This window comes from Dicentrarchus labrax, unplaced genomic scaffold, assembly GCF_905237075.1.
Source record: "Dicentrarchus labrax unplaced genomic scaffold, dlabrax2021, whole genome shotgun sequence".
NCBI classification, from domain to species: Eukaryota; Metazoa; Chordata; class Actinopteri; family Moronidae; genus Dicentrarchus; species Dicentrarchus labrax.
In genome coordinates, this window is record NW_026136701.1 from 6,738,869 (window position 1) to 6,758,440 (window position 19,572).

The following is a 19,572-nucleotide window of genomic DNA, read 5'->3' on the forward strand; positions in this document are numbered from 1 at the left end:
GTCGTATTCATCTCACACAAAACACCTTTACTGTTGGATGGACAACATGCTGCCAGGGGCGGGTTACAAATGTGAGTGTGGGATTAGAGGACAGTGCTCGCGGTTATTAAAATGAAATTAAATTAATGAATTCACTCAGCAGATTTCATGTAATGTACCAGTTTGTTTATGAGGTCCCTTGTAAAAACTGTTGACCATGGCCCAAGTCTGGCAGTAAAGGAGGATCACTGGAGAGATGTCATCCTCTGGAAAACGTAAATGAATTATGTCGATTTTAGCAATGCATTATTAAGTTTTGGATGCGTGTAAAATTTGAAGATTTGACTTATACTTGCATTAATCGAGGTTGTTTGGCCACTTTGGGGTAGTGACAGCTGAAAACCACACATAAAGGTTGTTTCCACCAATTTGCACAGACTTTTTTAGTCTGAATGTCAGGAAGCCGCATAAACCTTACAAATGACTAAACACACTGAACGACTGGTCAACGGCAATGCCACAACTGACCATAACAGCAGCCTAATAGTGTCCCTACCTCTACAGGAAGTAACAAAATCTAATACAACCTCCTCAAATCAGCATCACCTCAACGGCCTATCAACCAAAGAGAACTTAACTAATCCAACTCAATGCACTACTATGAAGAATTTTAGTTTGCTAATTCCACGTTGTGAATACTGCAGTCTTAAAAATTCAACGCTCAAAACCGCCTACTGCAGCTTTACCCCAAGATAAGCAGAGTTCTCTCAGTTCAGCTCATGACCAGGAAAGCTAGTCATGGACCTGCCCAGTTCTGTGGAATGCCACATTTGGTAAAGATCTTTCCCAGCAAATCTAACAGCTGGACAACCCTGTGTCCACAGATGAAGAGATGACTCAAAACAAATTTTGTACAGTTGTGGGGCTTTCACGAAACCACTAGTGACATGTGTAGGACCACAGCAGACCACCTGTGTCTGGTGTAGAGCTCAGGTCAATGCTAAAGGCCTCCATGACCGTCCAGTCAGCTGAGCAAGGCCACTCTTATGCTGATGAGTGGGCAGTAAAAACAATAAATTTTCGCTCTGTAAGCAGTCCCCCCTCGCCTGCTCTTCTCCTCCCAGCCCTCCCCTCCTCAGTGTAACCACATAGGTCTTTGTGTCCAGCACTGCTAGGAACTCAGCATTGAGGCCCACTAAGCTCCACTTTCAAAGGCAACCTCTGATGTGGCCTTTCTGATCTCTGCATGTCTCACTGACTTTCCTCTTACTCTCCTCTGACTTGGGAGTTTTTCTTTCTGTCGGTATCCTATTTAGCCATGGTTTCCCTCGCTGTTGCTCCCCCTCACACATGCATACTTGCTCTTATAGATTTCCTTTTAGTCCAACTGAAGGGAAGCTGGCCCATGTCATGAAAACATATGTGAGAAGAGTTTGGAGAGATGATGAAAAACAGCAATATCTTGACAGTCAGCCTTAACACTCCTTGGAAGTTCAAACTTCCCTTGATACATACACACCCTTCCCCCTCCCCCCTTTCCTCCCCCCTCCTCTTCTTTGTGATGACATGTATGTGCTTATGGAAACCAGATGTGCAGTGTTGCAGTGAAAGAGGCGATGAGAGAAAGAGAATAACCAAACATGAGGTTGTATGATACTTCATTAACAGACTGCAGGAGATGTGGGGAGGCTGAGGAGGAGGAATACATATATAATGAATTTAGGAGTTCAGACAGTCACTGTATATATATTTAGATGCCCATTATCCTGACCAGGGTCTGAGCGAAGCAGGGGGGTTTCCTTGTGGATACGGCTGGGTCAGGGCAAGGGTAGCTGGGCTTGTAGAGCCTGAATCAGCATCTCCTATGATGGAGGTGTTTTTCTGCGGGGCTTGGGAAACCACGGCATATGAGACAGGGGTTTGAAAAAAAAGCAACCTAAAGAAGTTGAAATGTTAATTGTTTAACTTCCTTGCACCTGTATTTTTTTCACCCACACAATACCTCCCTCCTTAAAAGAGACGGCTCCCACCGCACCACACCCAATTCAAAGTGCAGACATTGTGTTAAGTGTAACAAAAGCAGGCACGTAGCTCATAACTGATAGCCTTAAGCAGATTCAGCACTGAGGGGCAGACACTGGCAGAACTGCATGGCTGAGGTCACAAAGTGTAAAAAATACACAATACAACAGACAACACTGAGATTGGGGCATCTGGGGCACACAAAAAAGTTATGTTTGACTAATGGGGAAAATAATTTTCCATGCATAGCTCCATGTGTAGCTAAATGGAATAATAAGATGCAGACACAACGGAAAAAAGTATTAGGTATTGATCCCTCTCAGTGTATACCACAAGTAAACCGTGTGTGTGTGTGTGTGTGTGTGTGTGTGTGTGTGTGTGTGTGTGTGTGTGTGTGTGTGTGTGTGTGTGTGTGTGTGTGTGTGTGTGTGTGTGTGTGTGTGTGTGTGTGTGTGTGTGTGTGTGTGTGAGAGAGAGAGAGAGAGAGAAACTACTCTTGCACCCCTCCAGACTGTGTGGTACCTTGTTTAAAGTTCAAACTGTTTTTCTATTTTAAAACAATGAACAAGAAAGCACTTGAATAGAGAGCAAGAGGCACCACAGACCTTTTCACAGCATGTTGTCATAGCAGGGAACCCACAGCGATTGTTGTGTTACTGGTTACACCTATGACCAGGCAGAGCATCTGCTGTGAAAAAGGTTAGTCACTCTGTTCACTGTCATCACTGTATATCATTATATCACAGCAGTGCTTATTATGTCAAATGTTCATATCAAATCAAATTATTATGGCATTGCTAAATACTAAATGGGTACATGTATAATTATGTGTTATAATGTATAATTTATGAAAACACTACAAAATAGATACATCTATTTGTAAGGGTTTTTGAGTATAGGTTGATTCAAATTATTTGGGTTGCAGACAAGTTGTGCAATTTTGTTGTATTTAAATGCCCTCTAATACACGCTACACGCAAAGTAAAGTTCATGCCAGACCTTCCCATTTGTTCTGAAAATCTTTTGGTCACAAACAAAAGGCAACCACATCACCTCCGCTCTCTAAAGGAGGAAGTGAACACTGCAGCGTGAACTCTTTACGTCCTATCTGTGGTTGTGTGTGTGAGAGTAACAGATAGAGAGGGACCCTCTGTTCGTGTTTGTTGTATCAGATCTTGGTGCAGGATGTGGCAGAGCTTTAACTGATGCAAATGAAAACCATGTGTAACCTATATAGCCACTCACCAGTTCCCTTTAAGAAATTCCCCTTTCCTTCATCCCACTTCCTTGTTACCAGGCAGAGACCAACTATTCTCTGTTCATCATTCATTCTCATTTATTGGGAAAGTTACTCACTCTTGGTTGGTACTGCAATTACAGTATGATGTTCGCGTTGGCTATTATGGGACACAATAGCCAAGAGCAGGACTTCCCCTGTTTAGAAGTTTCCATTCATCAGCCTGCAGGCTACACACATGCCAACTGAAACAGGCACAGGAAGTGTCGAGCACAGAGAAAGACAGGAACATAAAAGGAGCTTGTTAATGACGTCTGTTGAGTAGAGTCTAATGTAGACAGAGAGATGAGATATTGAGATTGGTGGATGTGATTTGAGGCACTTGGCAAGGAGGAGTTTGTGTTTGGAGTTCAGCTTCAGTAGAAAGTGGACAGTAACATTGGAATCGGGACTAGAAATCACCTTTTTATTTATCTGGGTGAAATGTGAGAGCCAGAGGAGTGGAGATGGTTGGAAGAGGCCGGGGCATTGTGGTGTGGTCTTTTGTTGGGCTTTATGAAAAAGAAGTGAGTCATTTCGCAGACAGTGAAGAAAAGCTCTCCAGTTACACACAGAGAGAGGAGAAAAGAGAGGACTGTGGGGAAGAATTATGCTGAGGCAATTCTTTTCTCTGCTCTGCAGAATCAGCTGGGGAAGACAGAAAACATTAAATAGTCACCCACAGTTAAATGTCTGACTTGTGTGCAGGTCAAGGAGACACTTTTAGCGAGAAAAACATCACGCACGAATAAAGATGTATACTGAAACCTGCTGAGGGGAAAGAAACCTGCAAAAACACATGATTTTCTTCCTTACATATCCTTTACTGTGACCTTGATGTAGTCAAAAAAGCCAATTAAAGAGATCCAAACCAACCCCCATCCCCCATCCCCCATCCCCTCGTTGCTGTGTCCCGCTGTGTGTCTGGCCTACATGATGCAGTTGGAATTCCAGATGTTGCTCATGGAATTCTGCTCCATCTCTGGCCTCCAAATGTGACTTAACTCTTCTCACTCCTCCTTCTCCTCCTCCCCCCTCTTCCCTCCTCTCCCCCCCAAAAAGCCTCGTGACTTCTCTCCCCGGCTCTTCAAAACACTGCAGGAAAGTAGAGACAAATGGGCGCCCTAAATCTTTTCGGCACAATAGGAAAATACCTCATCATTTTAATTGCAAAAAGCCCCATTGCTGTAATCATAACATATCATGGAGGCGCTGACCCCCACCCACTCTCTTTCTCTCGCAGTCATCTTTACAGTGAGTCTGATGGTTGTATGGCAGTTGTTCATTAGTGGGATCATTAAGGAGTGAGGAGACGCCTAAGTTTGCTGTTTGAGCTTTTATTGGCTTTTGGTTGATGGGAGTGCACACATACACCATGCATAATGCACAAATAAAGGCATTTATAGCTGCACAAAAACACGCATGAGAGCATGTTTGTATTGCTGTACTTGTGAGGACCTACACTGACTGCATTTACTCACTGAGCCCATTCCAAAAAATTTAACCTCTCCACAACTTATGGAGCCCTAAATCCAAACGTTAAGCCTTAAAGAAGAGTTGCATGATTTTCCTCGTCTTCCCACTCTTGTGAAGGCTTTTTGGTCCTCATAAGTATGGAAACACAAGAACACACACGCACTCTCTCTATAACCGTATAGCTGAGATATGTTTTCCTGCTGTGCAGCAATGGCTTCACACAATCGTCTTCATCCCTGTTTCTACTTAAGCTTTGGATCCAGTCCGTGTTTTCCGACCCAGTTTCTGGCCTGCCAGTTTCCGAGCCCCAGCAACGCAGAGTGGTGCAGTCGGGGAGCAAGAAACCTGGAGGTCCAGGAAGACGAGGGAGGACCAGGCAGAGGAGCTGTGTGATCAGTGTGAGAGGTAAAGAGTCCAGGTAAGAGATGGATGATATGAAAGCAGTTAAGCCTAATTTGAAATATGACTGAATTAAAGGGAGTGAATGGTTCCAGTTCAGCTAAACGCAGTTAACAGAAAAGATGGCACAAAGGTAAGTGAATGATTTGCTAAGTGAAAATCAAAGCACATAAAGCCTTTTGAAATGACTTTATTTAGTAGGAAAAGCTTTAAAATATAAGCGAGTAAGAGCACACACAAACTCAGTGAGAAAACTAGATCATTATTATCATCATCATCACTAGTATCATTATCATTGCTGTTTCACTGCTTATAACCCCTGACTAGTAATATAGCACCATGATTTGTAAACAAGTACAATGACAAAAAGGAGTCATTTTCAGATCTTCAATTTATTTTCATTTGAGATGGATTCAAGGTAAAAAAAAAAAAAAAAGAAAAACAATCAAGTTTCAAGAATACATAACCCCCTTCCCCATTCACTGTTCCCACATATAAAATTAAGGCCACTTTCAAAACTGTATGTCACTGTCCAGCAGGACTTTTTAATGACAATGTACAAAAACACATTCTTTACACAGAGGACAACAACAATAATAGTAATAGTCATAATAATAATGACAACATCATTTATAATAATAATCACCACTAAAGACATTGATATAAAAAAGGAAAGGACACAGTTGCATTTATTGCTTTACTCTGACAGGAGTGTATCTCATGCTTCGTAAGGACATAAGCTAATGTTTTGTTTCCCTTTTATGGTCCATACTGGCTCTGACATGTAACTTTAATGGAAGATTAAGAAACACAATGACTATGCCACTGTGGTTTCCAAATATTTGTGTTGATGTGAGTGTGTGCAAGTTAACAAGGGGTTGTAACAAGCGATCAAACGCGCTCTTTGCTTACTCAAAGGAACATGCTAGAATGGGCATCATGAAAGATGCAGGTTTGAAGCGGAAATTCACAAGGACACAAACACTGACCACTGACACGAACTAAAAATAAGACATTGAAAAAGGCTAAAACAAACAGCAATGAGCTGGCGTCAGTAACCACGAGGCATACAGAGACAGACGGGAGTGAAAAAAAATGAAAAAAGTGGAAGGACGGAGTGGTTGAGAGATAGAGCAAAAGGAATCTGGCAGTGGTAAAAAATATTTTAAAATGCAAGTCTGGTACTTTCCTTCTGCTCTTTCTCCACTTTTATCTCTTTCTTTCCCGCTCTTATTATCTGCCTTCAACATTTCCTTCCACTTTTTTTCCCTCTTTCTCTCCCGGTCTTTCTCTCCTCTCTCCCTCTGTCTACACCTTGTCCAGTAAAGATCGTTGGCAGTAGAGGAGTCGGCGTGGGGTACCGTACCGATGGAAAAACACCAAGACTGCCAGCGTCGCAATCACACACACTAACAGGAACAGCGGCACCACCACCGCCGCTGCCCCACTGCCGCCACTAACCCCTTCCTCCACATCCACTTCAGTAATGATCACCTCCGTTTCTTCCACCGTCTCCGTTTCCTTCTCCCTCTCTCTGTCCCTCTCTCTGTCCCTCTCTCTATCTCTAGTTCTGTCTTTATCCTCCCGTTCCTTTTCCTTCTCCCTCTCCTTGTCCTTGTCGTGTCCGCCACCACCTCTTCCTCCGTCCGTCTTGGGGTCTTCGTTGGGGCAGCCCATCCAGTCACGTAGGGCTGATTTGGGGTATCCCGGCTCCACGCGCATCATCTGGTTGTTGAACTTCCAGTACTTGTTCGCTTTGTAGAAGTAGGTGTATGCTGAGGGGGGGAAGAAAGAAATGTGAGATACAAACCTGAACTGAAGAGCTACTTCGATTCACATTACAATGTGAGAAAATAATCTAAGTAATATTATACACACCACCCTTACCTTGATCTTTGCTCATGAAAGCTGCCTTGATGTTGTCAGGCACTCCCTGCCACACATTAACTAATTTTGGATAGCCATCATCAACACTCCGTGTATCTTCGTTGAAACGGTAATACCTAAACAAAGAACAGATGGTCACATTCAGACTCCTCCTGCTACTTGACTTAAACTTCGATTATGAGGACTTGTGACTAGACTTGCACTTGCCCCAAAAAACAAAAGATGGTACTTGAGACTTGGTCTGACAGACTTGACTTGAGACTTTTCTTTGACCTAAAAGAATTTGGTACTTGACTTCAGACTTGTTCTGACAGAAGAAAGACTTGACTTGGACCTGGCCTACATGATTTGAGACTTGCTCTGAAGGACTTGTGACTTGAGATTTGGTGTAGACTTTTCCTATAACCCTTAATACTTGACTTGTTGTCTTGAGTTGTCTTGAATCACTTGTGACCTGACTTGGACTTGATCCCCAAAAGTACAAAGAGACCTGCTCTGATTTAGCTGATTCAGTGTGTTTGTTTCTACTGGACCGAACCACTAGAAGGACCACAACGGTGTTGTTTCTGTCACAATATGGCAGACGGATCGGTGTTAACTCTTCCAGCAGCCAGACTGGTCATAAGGCATGAGCAATCTCAGTTGTTTACAAAAAAGAATGAGCATCCACTTGTTATGAACTGTTTATGTAGGTGACTGTTTGCACTGTAATCACTGACTGCCTTATTTAAATTTTTTGTTTTGTTTAAATGAGAAGCAGGTCAGTAATTGGGTTAAATTACTGACTTCAAGCTTTTGGACCTTAAATGGTCAACATTCAAACACATGTTTTGGTGGTGGTGACGCAAATAGATTTTCCTTTGTATCAGTTGTTTATGAAGTTCAGTCATAGTGGGATTTGATACACATACTGTACACACATGTAAGATGACTTACTTGTTTGCTCTGAAGAAAAAGGTCTGTCCAGTGGGGGTGTAGTAGAGAGCAGCATCTATTCGATCTTTGGGAAGCCCATTGCCCATTTCCTTTATAGTCTTAGGGGAATCAGGATCCAGAATTGATTCAGTGAACACCCAATACCTGTCACCTGGCAGTTGGGACACAGAGATACAGAAACAGAGGAAGAACACTTATGAGTTAACCGGACAATGTTGCCTGTTTGATGATTATAGGAAAGGGAAAACCTGTAAAGGTTTTCTCAATATACTAAAACCAGACTTACCTTTAAAGAAAACAAACTTCCCATCTTCCCTTTCAAAAGCGGCATTGACATGAGTCGGCAATCCCCTCCAAAAGTGACCAATCGGCATGGGATATCCATCCAGAACATGGTTGTTACGTACCCTCCAGAACCATTTATCCTGAAAGAGAAAAGAGATTCATTACCAGCCTGCTAGACAAACTGGAATATCAAAAGTCCAACAAAGTTGCATGGGTTTACCTTGAAAACAAACATTTCTCCTCTGAGGATGGCAATGGTGTCGAAGTGTCCATCACAGATGTTGGGGCCATAGTGAGGCTTGTCAGGTGAATATGTGGGCTGGGGGCTGTGGTACGGTGTACGGGGTGTTACAGGGGGTGGCTGAGGGCCTGATCCAGACCCTATGTGTACAAAGACATATGAAAATGATTTTCCGAGAACCATAACATGTCAACATCATTTAATGCTAGTCCTGTTAGATCAAATTAAACTTAATGATCCCCTATGTAGATTACAAGTTATACAGGGAGAAAACAGACTACCAAAGATTAAACATAAAAGTACATCATTAGAGAGTTTAACATCTACTTTTCAAGTCTACAGATTTCTTTTTGTGTGTCATTTAAGTTCTTTATGCTTCAAAAATCGGAGAGTAAAAATTGCAACCAGCAGATAAAGATAAGGCTCTTTTTTGATAACTTGGATAACTTAGACTCTCTGTAACGCACCATAAAGCTGCTGTATGCCTCTGCGATCGTCGTCGGGAAGTATGAAGCTCTCGGTGTCCATCCACTGGTAGAAGGGAGCCATGATGGCTGAAGGGTCATTAGAGTGCTCCAGGCCCAGAGCATGTCCCAGTTCATGCACCGCAACCAGGAAAACATCATTACCTGAAACAGTGTGAACATCAAAACACCATTTCATATTACCTTTCTCCCCAAATAAATGAAAGCAAAGTGGGAAACATAAAAAGGGGGAGTTTTTTGTGCTAATGAGACAATGGGAACTAAAGGTGAAGGAGCAAATGTTACAGTTATCTAATTTTTAAGTGACTCAAGCACAGGCAATTACTTATTACCAGTAAAACAAAAATAAAATGATGCAGGTCATGTGAAGATGTGTCTGACTCAAACAGCTGATGTTGCAAAGCCGTGTCCTTTACCAGAAATAAACACTTCTTCATTTACGTAATGTTAACATAGCGCGGGGCATTCCCTCCTCAAACGACACAAGACTGGATCGGTTGCTGCTTGTGTTTTGCTCACAACAGCACAATTCAGAGTCTGGACTGCCAAAATACAAAGCAACTCCCAACATCTGTGTCATCACATTTAAAGGAATCACAAAAGAAAAAATCCCTTCTATCAAAATATCAGTTTCACCATAGATCCAACAGAGCCTTACCTGACAGATCCTTGTTTCCAATAGTCCATGGTTCAGCTGCATCAAAGTGGGTGTCCCCACCGATACCATTACCAGGGAAATAGGCGTGTGCCAGGAAGCCCCCCTCGCCATCGAACGGGCTGCTGTCACCATGGAAACCCTCTGCGAAGAACAGCATAATGTCTGCAAACTCCTCCACCTTGTCCCGGATGTAACTGTAGGGGATTTCCCGGAAGCGGAGCGGGGTGATACTCTCCCACACCTTGAAGGCCCTCCTGATGGCCTCGTGGGTCTCGTACTCACCCACCTTAGGGGTGTAATTCTGTATACTGAAGAATGGGGAAATGTGTGTGTAGGTTTGTGGGGATGGGGGGTGGAGAAGGTAAAACAGAGTTAATGTTATTTTGTCTTCATAGAAAAACCACATCAGTTGCTTAATAGTCACCTCAGCAGCTTGGGTTGTCTCACATCAAACATTAAACTAAGCAAAAAAGTAATTGTGTAAAATGGTGTGCTTCAGGTACTGTTCCATCTTGTCTCTGCAGTTGCAGCACATTCAGATTTGCTGACTTACGAGAAAGTGATGTCGTTCTTGTGCCACTTCAGGCCCTGGGTGGCGTATCGCTTTCTCCGCAGGTTGCTCTTCAGCTCGGCACCAAACTTATCTGGCACGCCACAGCGCGGCCGCTTCATGGCCCTGCCAAAGACAAGACATGGTCCGCTCAAAACAACGTAAAAATGACTGCTTTTAATTTGGATGCTGTAATTTTACTACTTAGAATAAAGCTGTGTGAAGGTGCTCACTCAATTGTGTTGGTGTCAAAGGTGCCGGTGACGGTGAGGCCGTAGAACCTCTGCATGTTGGCGATGGCCGAGGGGATGGAGTGAGGGGAGCGAAGGGAATGGGTCCTCATGTCCCCCGGGGGAAGGTAACCATACTGCTGCAGCCATGACTTTAAAGCAAAGCAAGAAGGAGACAACAGCGTGGCTCATGAGAAATATTGCACAATGAATCTGAGGAAACTCCAGTCTCAGTATGGAGAGGGGGGGGAAGGGTTAAATTAGAAACAGACACATGATATCCCACCTGACTTTTGTTGTTTATCAAAGCCAGAACCAGATTTAAGGAACTACTTGCTATGCTGTTGATTATAAGTTACAGGGGATACAACTTCAGGATGTTTTTATTCGACTGCAGCAAAAACACATTCCTCCCTGACAGCAAAAATAAGCTCCTAAATAACGTGTTCCTGTGTTTTGCTATCTAGATATTTGGACGGTCAGAGCAACATCATTTAAAGCAGCTGGCAAGTTTCCATTTAATGACTCAACACAAAAGCTATTCAACCATCAACATTCGGCTCTCCAGTGAGGACCATAGTTGACTGAAACAAAAGTCACTGTGAAAGAATAATGCCAAGCTTAAGCCCAAAAAAGGCTTCAAACAAAGACGGTTCAGGTTTCAACAAGAACACTGAGACAGGAACTGTACGAGGAAATCCCCCTCCAAAGAGTTAAAGATTAACTTCAAGTTTCGACACTAACGTTATATTCTAGCTACTTGTTTGTGTTTCAGATTGCGACAGTTATAACTGAGCTCATCTGTTGAGTTTGCACATAAAGAAGGCATTAGTATGAAGCCCTTCAAGCACATATTATGATGGTCATGGTTATGATGGAGTTCTTCATGCCTCCTGATCTCTCAGCCTCAGCTTAGCTTGACCTTACTTTCCCCTGGAAACCCATTTCACTGCGGTGCTGCTTTGACATCTGGACCTGTGCCAGCGGCTTCTCTCCGCACCTCTCCCACACAGCCTCTCCTAAACTCTTTCCCTCTCAAACTAGAGCAGGAAAAATAACACTGAGGCTATTGTGAGCACAGTGAAAATTGAGTCTAGTTTGATATTTTGCTGTACACAGTCACTCTGTGAGCTTTTAGGATATGTTTTATTGTTTGGATATACTTTGGGCCTGACTGATAAAGGTTAGCCGTGGAAAATGACCTTTTTTTCATCAAGCCTTGCACGCTTCAGCTTGATATGACGTGACTTAATGTGATCTGCACATTACGATAGCTATATTGGGTGTTTGTGCAGAGATGGGGATTGGGAGAGAGAGAAAAGAAGGAAGAGAAAGATAGGGAGTGTCCCAGGGTGAGACTTAGGCCTTGGGCAACCTCAGCCGATGTCTCCAGTCGAGCAGCAGCGTCAGTCAGTAATTTAACTAGGAATTTCTTCCTCCTCGCATCCAAACCTCAAAGTCAAACTCTTCCCCCCACGTCCATGTCTCTGTCTTCGCCTCGTCACTCCACCCCTTCTCCTCTCTTCTCCCTCATCCCTCTTTTATGGAAAACCCAGGGACTTGAGGGTAAATACTTATGAACAACCACACCCAGAGCCACTCAATAATTGCTGTATAGCCCATCTGCCGTTAAAGGTTGCTAAATACAATGAGTGCAAACCTGTTGAACTGCCTTGTTTCAGCATTTCTCCACTAATACCATAATGTGGAACTGTAGAAGTAGTGCATATATTATCTGAATATGTGCTTAGGTCTGTAGGTTTACATTTATGCATGACTATACTTGTGTGAGTTTGGTGAGAAGTGAATGGCAGAATGGCATTTCGGAGGCCCTTGGAGGTCTAATCTCTCCCTCTCTGTCTGTCCTAGAGAGACATGGAGGTCTCAGTGTTTAGACTTCACCCCTGAATGAGCCCTTTCTGGTTCTGACTCACCCATGGAGCTCCAGTGGACACATAAAGACTCACTGTTTGCCACTGTTACAGCACATCCACATGAGCGGGAAAGTCAAACACAAACTTTAGCATCTCAGAATTGGACGCATTTCCCTGTGAACCCTGTGAAAAAATCGTGTTTAAGGCTCGATTTGACTGTGCTTGAAACCTTATGCTTCTCTTTTACACATTCACTGTGTTTTCTTTTCTACAAAAGCCTAACTTTGCACTCAGCTCAGTCAAAAGACCGCTGTTGAGTGACACTGAACATTTGTTTTAACTTTAAGGCTCCCACGCCTCTTTCATGAGTCCCTCAGGTGACTTGACAAAGTCTTATTCAGCGTCGCACTTGGCTATTTTTGACCACACTAATGGGCTGAGTAACTGCAGCAGTGGCAGGAGGAGGAAATGGTCACTATTTACAGTGGCATAGGAGATGACAGCCCAAGCTAATACAGTCTTTTGATGTAGGGCAGTAGTTCCCAACCTTTCTGGTCAGTTGTATGACCACAGCCCTGTCCGCTGAACTCAAACACCCCTTCATTGACAACTCATAATTTCAACTATTTGTCCATTACTTTCACTGTTTATCCATTATGTTAAGCTAATTATTTCAACTGTTAATCCATTACTCTAAGCTAACTACTTTAACCATGTATCCATGACTTAAAGCTAGCTGGTTTAACTGTTTATCCATTACTTTAAGCTTTCTGTTTAAGCTTTCATCCATCACTTTCAGCTAACTATTTAAAACTCTGCTTGCTTGCTAACTAGTTTTCCAGAACTCTCAAAACCTGGTGTTAACTTAATTCAGCTGACTCAATATCAGGATATATTTTTTAATTCAAATGATCATTTCTATTCCTTTAAATTAGCTGAGCTACTATCTTTTCACATACCCACTTGCAGCTGCTGGGGTACCTGGGGTAGGCTACAGAACCTCCAGTTGGGAATCCCTGATGTAGACCGTAGAACATTTGGAAATATTGGAAATATTTTACTGTTTTACTCACTCTTGATCCCTTGACTTTTACATAAAGACATGGAGAAGCACTTTGCAACTCTACTTTCAGGACGGCAGATCCAGGATTTTGAGGTAAAGGGAGCAGCTTGCTCATATGCAGTGATGCAAGTTTATTGTTTAATGGAAGATCTACAAGAATCAAACAACGGTTGCTATGGATGTCAGGAGGCAGAGCGCTCCTTTTGCATAGGATGAGAGAGGGAGAAGGAGGGATTGCATTTCAGAAAAGAAAGAGAGTCAGTTGTTCCGTTTGGTGAAGGCCAATGGAAAGAAACTCTGGTCAACAGCGATGGGAGTCCAACTGAAGCATGCTGGGTATACAGCACACACACACAGCTCCTCATTACACATCCACTCACTCAGGCCAGCTGCAGTATTATGTCAGATGTCATAAACATATGAAATTATTGCCCCCACTTCACTTGCAAAATCTCATTATTGGCTGTTAGCGTGTGATTTAGTTTGCGTGTGTGTAGGTATCTGGTGCGCAACACATTAAAACCAAACTATGTAAATTCTTTCTTGTTGTATTTTCCTGAGACAAATGCTGTTCCTTTAGGAAGACATTTACGACTTTGTCGACCCTTCTGGCCTGGAGCACACATGTAGAAAGGTCTTTAAATGTGCGTCTGTGTGTGTGTGTGTGTAATCCCCCAGCTGCTGTCTAATAAAACAACCATTCTCCTGCCAACAACAATAAGACAAAAGAGTGTAAAAGAAAACCCACATTTCTGCCAATGTCGTGAGCAATATGTCAGTCCCATTCAAATCTCGATGGCAGGACTTTGTCTCTTGGAAATAAAAAGCTTTCCTGAAATTTGGCTCAGTGCTTGCTTCCTTTATGAACGGGAAATTAAGTAATTACTTTGCGTATTACCTTATTTCCTGCAACACCTCCTATCTTTCCGCAGGGAGGCTGCCCTCTGGCCACCCACTGGTGATCTTTAGGATGTGCCTTTCCCTGAAAACTACTCACCCTTTCCTCCTTTCTTCCTCTGAGTGACTAGACTTCAAGTTGGGAAGTTGCCAGTAAATCAATGCTTATTCTCGTTAGGAGCAGAAGGAAAGAGACATGCATTCATACAGGATGTGTGCATGACAGATATGGTTTACATCCTGCCCTATTAAACTAGATAATTGCTTCATTTTCCAGCTGTCCTTTTCCCAGATTGCATCACTCCCATCACCACAATGCTTTCTTTCTGGTCAGCAACAGCCACCTCACTGTCTTCCCTGCTTTGCTTTCATCTTCTCATCTCATGTCCCACTTATTTTCCTTTGTAGCAAATGACCTCAGCTTGTAGCCATTTCTATGTGCACAATAAAAAATCTGTGCACATATGAGCAAAGATACACGTTGTATGTGTCACGGGAAGGTGGTTGCTGACACACCAAGGTACTGCCCTCTTCCTGTCACAGACCACAGGATGTGACTTCTGCATCTACATCCTTACATCCCCTGACTGTTTATCTCACCAACAGACACCCACAGACTTTTTGTCAATTAAAACACAAACATCCTACACCATGGCGGAACTGTGCACTGATTTTTGGGTTTGTGGAAGCAACATATGAGATCACAAACAATCCACTATTTTAATTAAGTTAAATAGGAGACACAAGAGGCAGTGGTTTTAAAAAAAATGTCATAAAAACAGAGGAGGTGAATCACCAAATGAATATATACTTATTGAACCAACGCACTTTCCAGGGCACTTAAGACGAAGCCTGTCCCTGCAAACTTCCACAGAAACTTGATGGTCTTCATACTTAAAGGCCAACCAGTACCATTAAAATAACTTATGTTCTCTACTTCTGTGGACGTTCAGCACACTCTGTTCATTGAGTCATTGTTGATGTTGCCGTTTTTTTTTATATACAAAGATCAACTGGAAATAAAAGGACTCTTCATATGACGTAACCTACTTCCAAAGTAACAAATAACTTGCAACTTGCATTTTTCAGCTTCGACCTTCAATTCATGGTTAATAACTATTCAGTCTCATCTAAGTTATGTCCTTCATTGAAGCCTAGAAGTTGCTTAGCATTACTTGCTACAATACATATTTTGAACTTGTCTGGCCATTTGACAAATGATTTGTTTACATGTGAAAATTGGACTGTGCCTTGAATTTGACAGTCTTATGTAGGTCAATGGAGTTAACTCATTTTCTTCCCCTAGCACAGCTGGAATGATTATTCCACGGGCCACCAGTATTCAACTACATTTGTTCAAGGGCCAGAATTTTTCTACAGACATACTGTGGGGCCTGGTATATCAAATAATCAATATTTATTTATTTAGGCCTTATTAGCCTATAATTGCTATTATATTATATAGTTTCCCTTTCTTACAAAAATGATGTTATATTTAGTAGCCTATATCAGTGGGAACAGACTACAAAAAACATGGGAATTCATAATGACAACTAGATACTTCTTTAAAATGCTCTCAGACCTCCACAGAGGAGGCAGCCCACTGAGGAATGATGTGCCGAAGGAAGCAGGTGTAGGGGTATCATAACAATGTCACTTCCTGCAACATTAACACAGAACTTCCTAATGCTACACCAGCTGTGGGGTCTGAGGACTGCTGATACTACAGAACAGACCAGAGGGGGACAGGAAAATCTCAGCTAAGTCTTCTTTGATCTGTAACACTACTGAGACCTGGTACCTCAGCTCAGAAGTACAGTTCAAACTGTGGAGAGTGTTTTTCCACAACTGACCATGTCTGAGATGCTGCAGAACCTCTCAGATTGTAAAACCCACCTCCCTCCAGTCCACTCAGCCATAACTCAGGACAGATGTCAACAATTACATCTCCTGATCCCTCTGAATATAACCGTACCCACAACTATCAATCCCCCCCTCCATTCCCACAAAAACTGCCTCTAGCTCTGCCCCGACCACAATACATGCTCATGCATTTCTCCTTATTTGCTTTTTCTCTTGCTCTCCTGTTTTTGTCCCCTCAGCATTTCTCAGTGTTTTCACGAGCGCTATCATCATTATGGGCTGCTTCCTCTAACCCAGGGTCAAAGCCCTTCCCATATCCCTGCACCAACAACAGGCAACTGCTGGAATTACCACCAATCAGGATACAAACCTTTAACAATCAGTTGTTTTTTTGTCAATTCAGAAACTTGCAGATCCTCTTACATATTTGAATACAGTATATGTGTCACTTAGACTTTAAACTTTTCTTTAACTCCTGAAATCTAAATTATACTTATCCTGACCTCTTTATCATATCCTCCTCACATTATCATTTGTTTAACTTTTTTATTCAACTCTAAATGTATTTATCAAGTAGTATTTATTTTGGATATAGGATTATTTATCCGTCTTATTCCTATGCTGTGCATTTCTTTTTCTGGCTTTATCCCTTAATGCTGCATTTTTTTTTTATCTGGCTTGGTCAAATGGTTCTGGATTTATTTTATCTGGCTTTATTGTTCAATTCTGCATTTAGCCTATTCATTAACTTTATTCATCAATTTCGGATTCATTTATCAGTCTTTATAGCTTGATTCTGTTCGGCTTTATTCCTCTACTGTGGCTTTATACTCCTCACCTCTGGCTTTATTTCTCACCTCTGGATTGATCGCTCGCTCCGTCGCTCCCTGTGCGCTCAGCTCCCACACCACCGCCAGCAGCAGCAGTCGGACAAGCGATTTGAGCTCTGGTGCCATCACTTGACTCTCCACAAAAAAAAAAACTATAAAAAATCTGATGTTCCTGTAAACGTTCGCGCAAACTTGACTTTGCTATTTGTCAGAACATTATCTGCGGAAACACGTATCCAACGAAGCAATTTTCGGGCGCAACCGAGATCGACTTGGCGCAAAACACAAAAACAGTTGCCAGAAGATACGCAGCAGTGCGTCTCTGCAACTAGTTACTTAAACCAAGAAAGGTATTTGTCCAATCTGTGCATTCTCGTCGCGTTTTGGGGAATTTTAACCAAATTATCGAACGTTACTGGAAGCAGGAAGTCTGAAGGGGGGCTCTGGAGCTGCAAGCTGCGCGTATTTATGTCCAAATTCAGCCTGCTCTTTGCTCCAGAAGTTGCAGCCGACTTTGTTTTCATGGAGCAGTCTCAACTCCTCGCTGTCCTCTCTTCCCTATCTTCCAGTCGGCTTATTTCGACCCCCTCTCCTCTTCTCCTCTCCTCTCCCCTTGCTGCAGACGTGGTAGTTTGATACTCCCCGGAGACCTTTAGTTGGAAAGTAGAAGGTTGTAAACCTCCCCCTCCTGGATCAGCCCGCCCCTCGGACATGGAGGGCTGGAATCAACTTGGTGACCTTCACATTAGACTTGGCACGGTTTGCTCTTACCCTTAGGCTGTGATTAAATGCCTTAATGCTCCCTGAAATGCATGAAGCTGTTATTATTTACAGAGAAATGAGCGCAATGATAAATTCGTCAACAAAGTATGCAGCTAAACTTGATTTGGAACAATGAGCACATTTTAAGTTTCTGTAAGAATATTTTAAAGATGTGTTCATTTTTACGGTGATTTATCAACAATCATCTGCTCCCATGAACAGAAATATGGCTTCACCATATCATACAATTTGCCCAACTGCTAAGACATTACTGCCACCTTAAAAACTGTTTTTACCCTAACCCTTATTTACAAGCCTAAGGCAATATCCAAGTATTGCTGAGCTATATTTTCATAGTGTTACACCTGGTTAGGTTTTAAACATGGGGAGCTCATTATTTATTACTGGCTGTGTTTACCGGAATGTATTTACCACTTAACAGATTAACAGTCCTTTCTCTTACTGATTCTTAATAAGTGCTGCACAAATAGGCCCAAATTTACTGTATACAATATGCAGCATCAAACTGTGTTTAAAAAGAGGAATTGCGCCCTCTAATGCACACGTTTCACATACATTCAAGCAATAACATGTCAGATGAGGTATATAACCTCCTATAGTATATACCAGGGATTGTTTTTTTGTGGAATGCTCCGTTCTCTGCCTTTGTAAAGACAGTGATGGGTTGGTTTCCAGATTATAACTGCAGGCTGCCACACACAGGTGATGGAGGAAGTACTCAGATCCTTTACTAAAAGTACTAATACTACACTGTAAAAATATTCCATATCAAGTAAGTAAAAAGTCCTGCATTTATTTAGTAATTTTGCCTAAGTATAGGTATGTAAGTATAAACAGAAAAACAGAGGCCTACTTAAAGTATTAAAAGTAAAACTCAATTTAGAAAAGAAGGCTCCTGGGAGTGTTATATCATTATTACACATGTATTAATTTGTAAGCAGCATTTTACTATCACAGTTACCCAGAGCCCAAAGTGACACATTCACAATGTTTGTTTTGTCCCATCAATAGTCTAAATCTCAAAATTGTTAAAAAATAAATGAAAAGCAACAAATCCTCACATTGGAGAATCTGGAATCATGAACAATCATTTTATTAAATATTACTTAAATGGTTCTCCAAATCGTAATTTTCTGTTGATTGTCTGATTGATTGTTTCAGCTCTACTTGTATACTGTACACTGTAGTATACTGTAGTTTAATCTATAACAAAACATGTTCTATAAACTCTTCATATGTTTTGTATGGGATAATCTTTATTTGCAAAATAACCAGACCTGTCAAATTATTATATTGAACAGTATTTTCCTCCCAATTGTAGTGGAGTAGAAGTAGAAAGTAGCATGAAAAGAAAATGCTCAAGTAAAGATATTAAGTACAGTACTTACGTAATTATACTATACATTTCACCACTGCCAAATGCACACTTTGTCAGTTGACATAGTGGGCTTACTGGGATGCATGTGGGAGCACTCATTTGTTTGTGGTAATGGCAGCTATAGACTTCACATCACATAAGGTGGCTGCTGTGGACATGATACTTATTACTAGCTATGTGTGCAGATGCATACAGAGACAAATGTATAAATACCCACGGGGCGCCCGGGTAGCTTACCTGGTAGAGCTGGTGCCCCATGTACCAAGGCTGAATCCTTGCTGCAGCGGCCATGGATTCAACTCCGACCTATGGCCCTTTGCTGCGTGTCATCCCCTCTCTCTCTCCCCCCTTTCCTATCTTCACAGTGACATCTGTCACTATCAATTAAAGGCAATAACCCTCGCCCACAAAAAAAGAAATAGAAAAAAAAATTATAATAATACACCCATAGAGATGTTTT

General features: G+C 42.1%; 2 protein-coding genes across 3 annotated transcripts in view; one reads left to right on the forward strand and one right to left on the reverse strand.

Moving 5' to 3' along the window:
* The first annotated feature begins 5,024 nt into the window (after nt 1–5,024).
* trim110 (tripartite motif containing 110) overlaps nt 5,025–19,572 on the forward strand; it is a 39,170-nt gene continuing 24,622 nt past the window's right edge. The window contains exon 1 of one of the 2 annotated variants that reach the window (XM_051408932.1): nt 5,025–5,171. The gene's annotated coding sequence lies outside the window, so the exon portion shown is untranslated. The remainder of the gene's footprint in view (nt 5,172–19,572) is intronic. The other variant, XM_051408923.1, reaches the window with a different exon arrangement.
* On the reverse strand, nt 5,327–17,607 carry mmp14b (matrix metallopeptidase 14b (membrane-inserted)). Its single transcript, XM_051408913.1, has 10 exons — nt 16,979–17,607; nt 10,428–10,576; nt 10,198–10,320; nt 9,645–9,952; nt 8,969–9,130; nt 8,481–8,641; nt 8,262–8,400; nt 7,976–8,126; nt 7,040–7,155; nt 5,327–6,927 (listed from the first exon to the last, which is right to left on the reverse strand). Exons 1-10 carry the CDS (start codon nt 17,075–17,077, stop codon nt 6,461–6,463), a joined length of 1,875 nt encoding a protein of 624 aa, XP_051264873.1. The 5' UTR covers nt 17,078–17,607; the 3' UTR covers nt 5,327–6,460.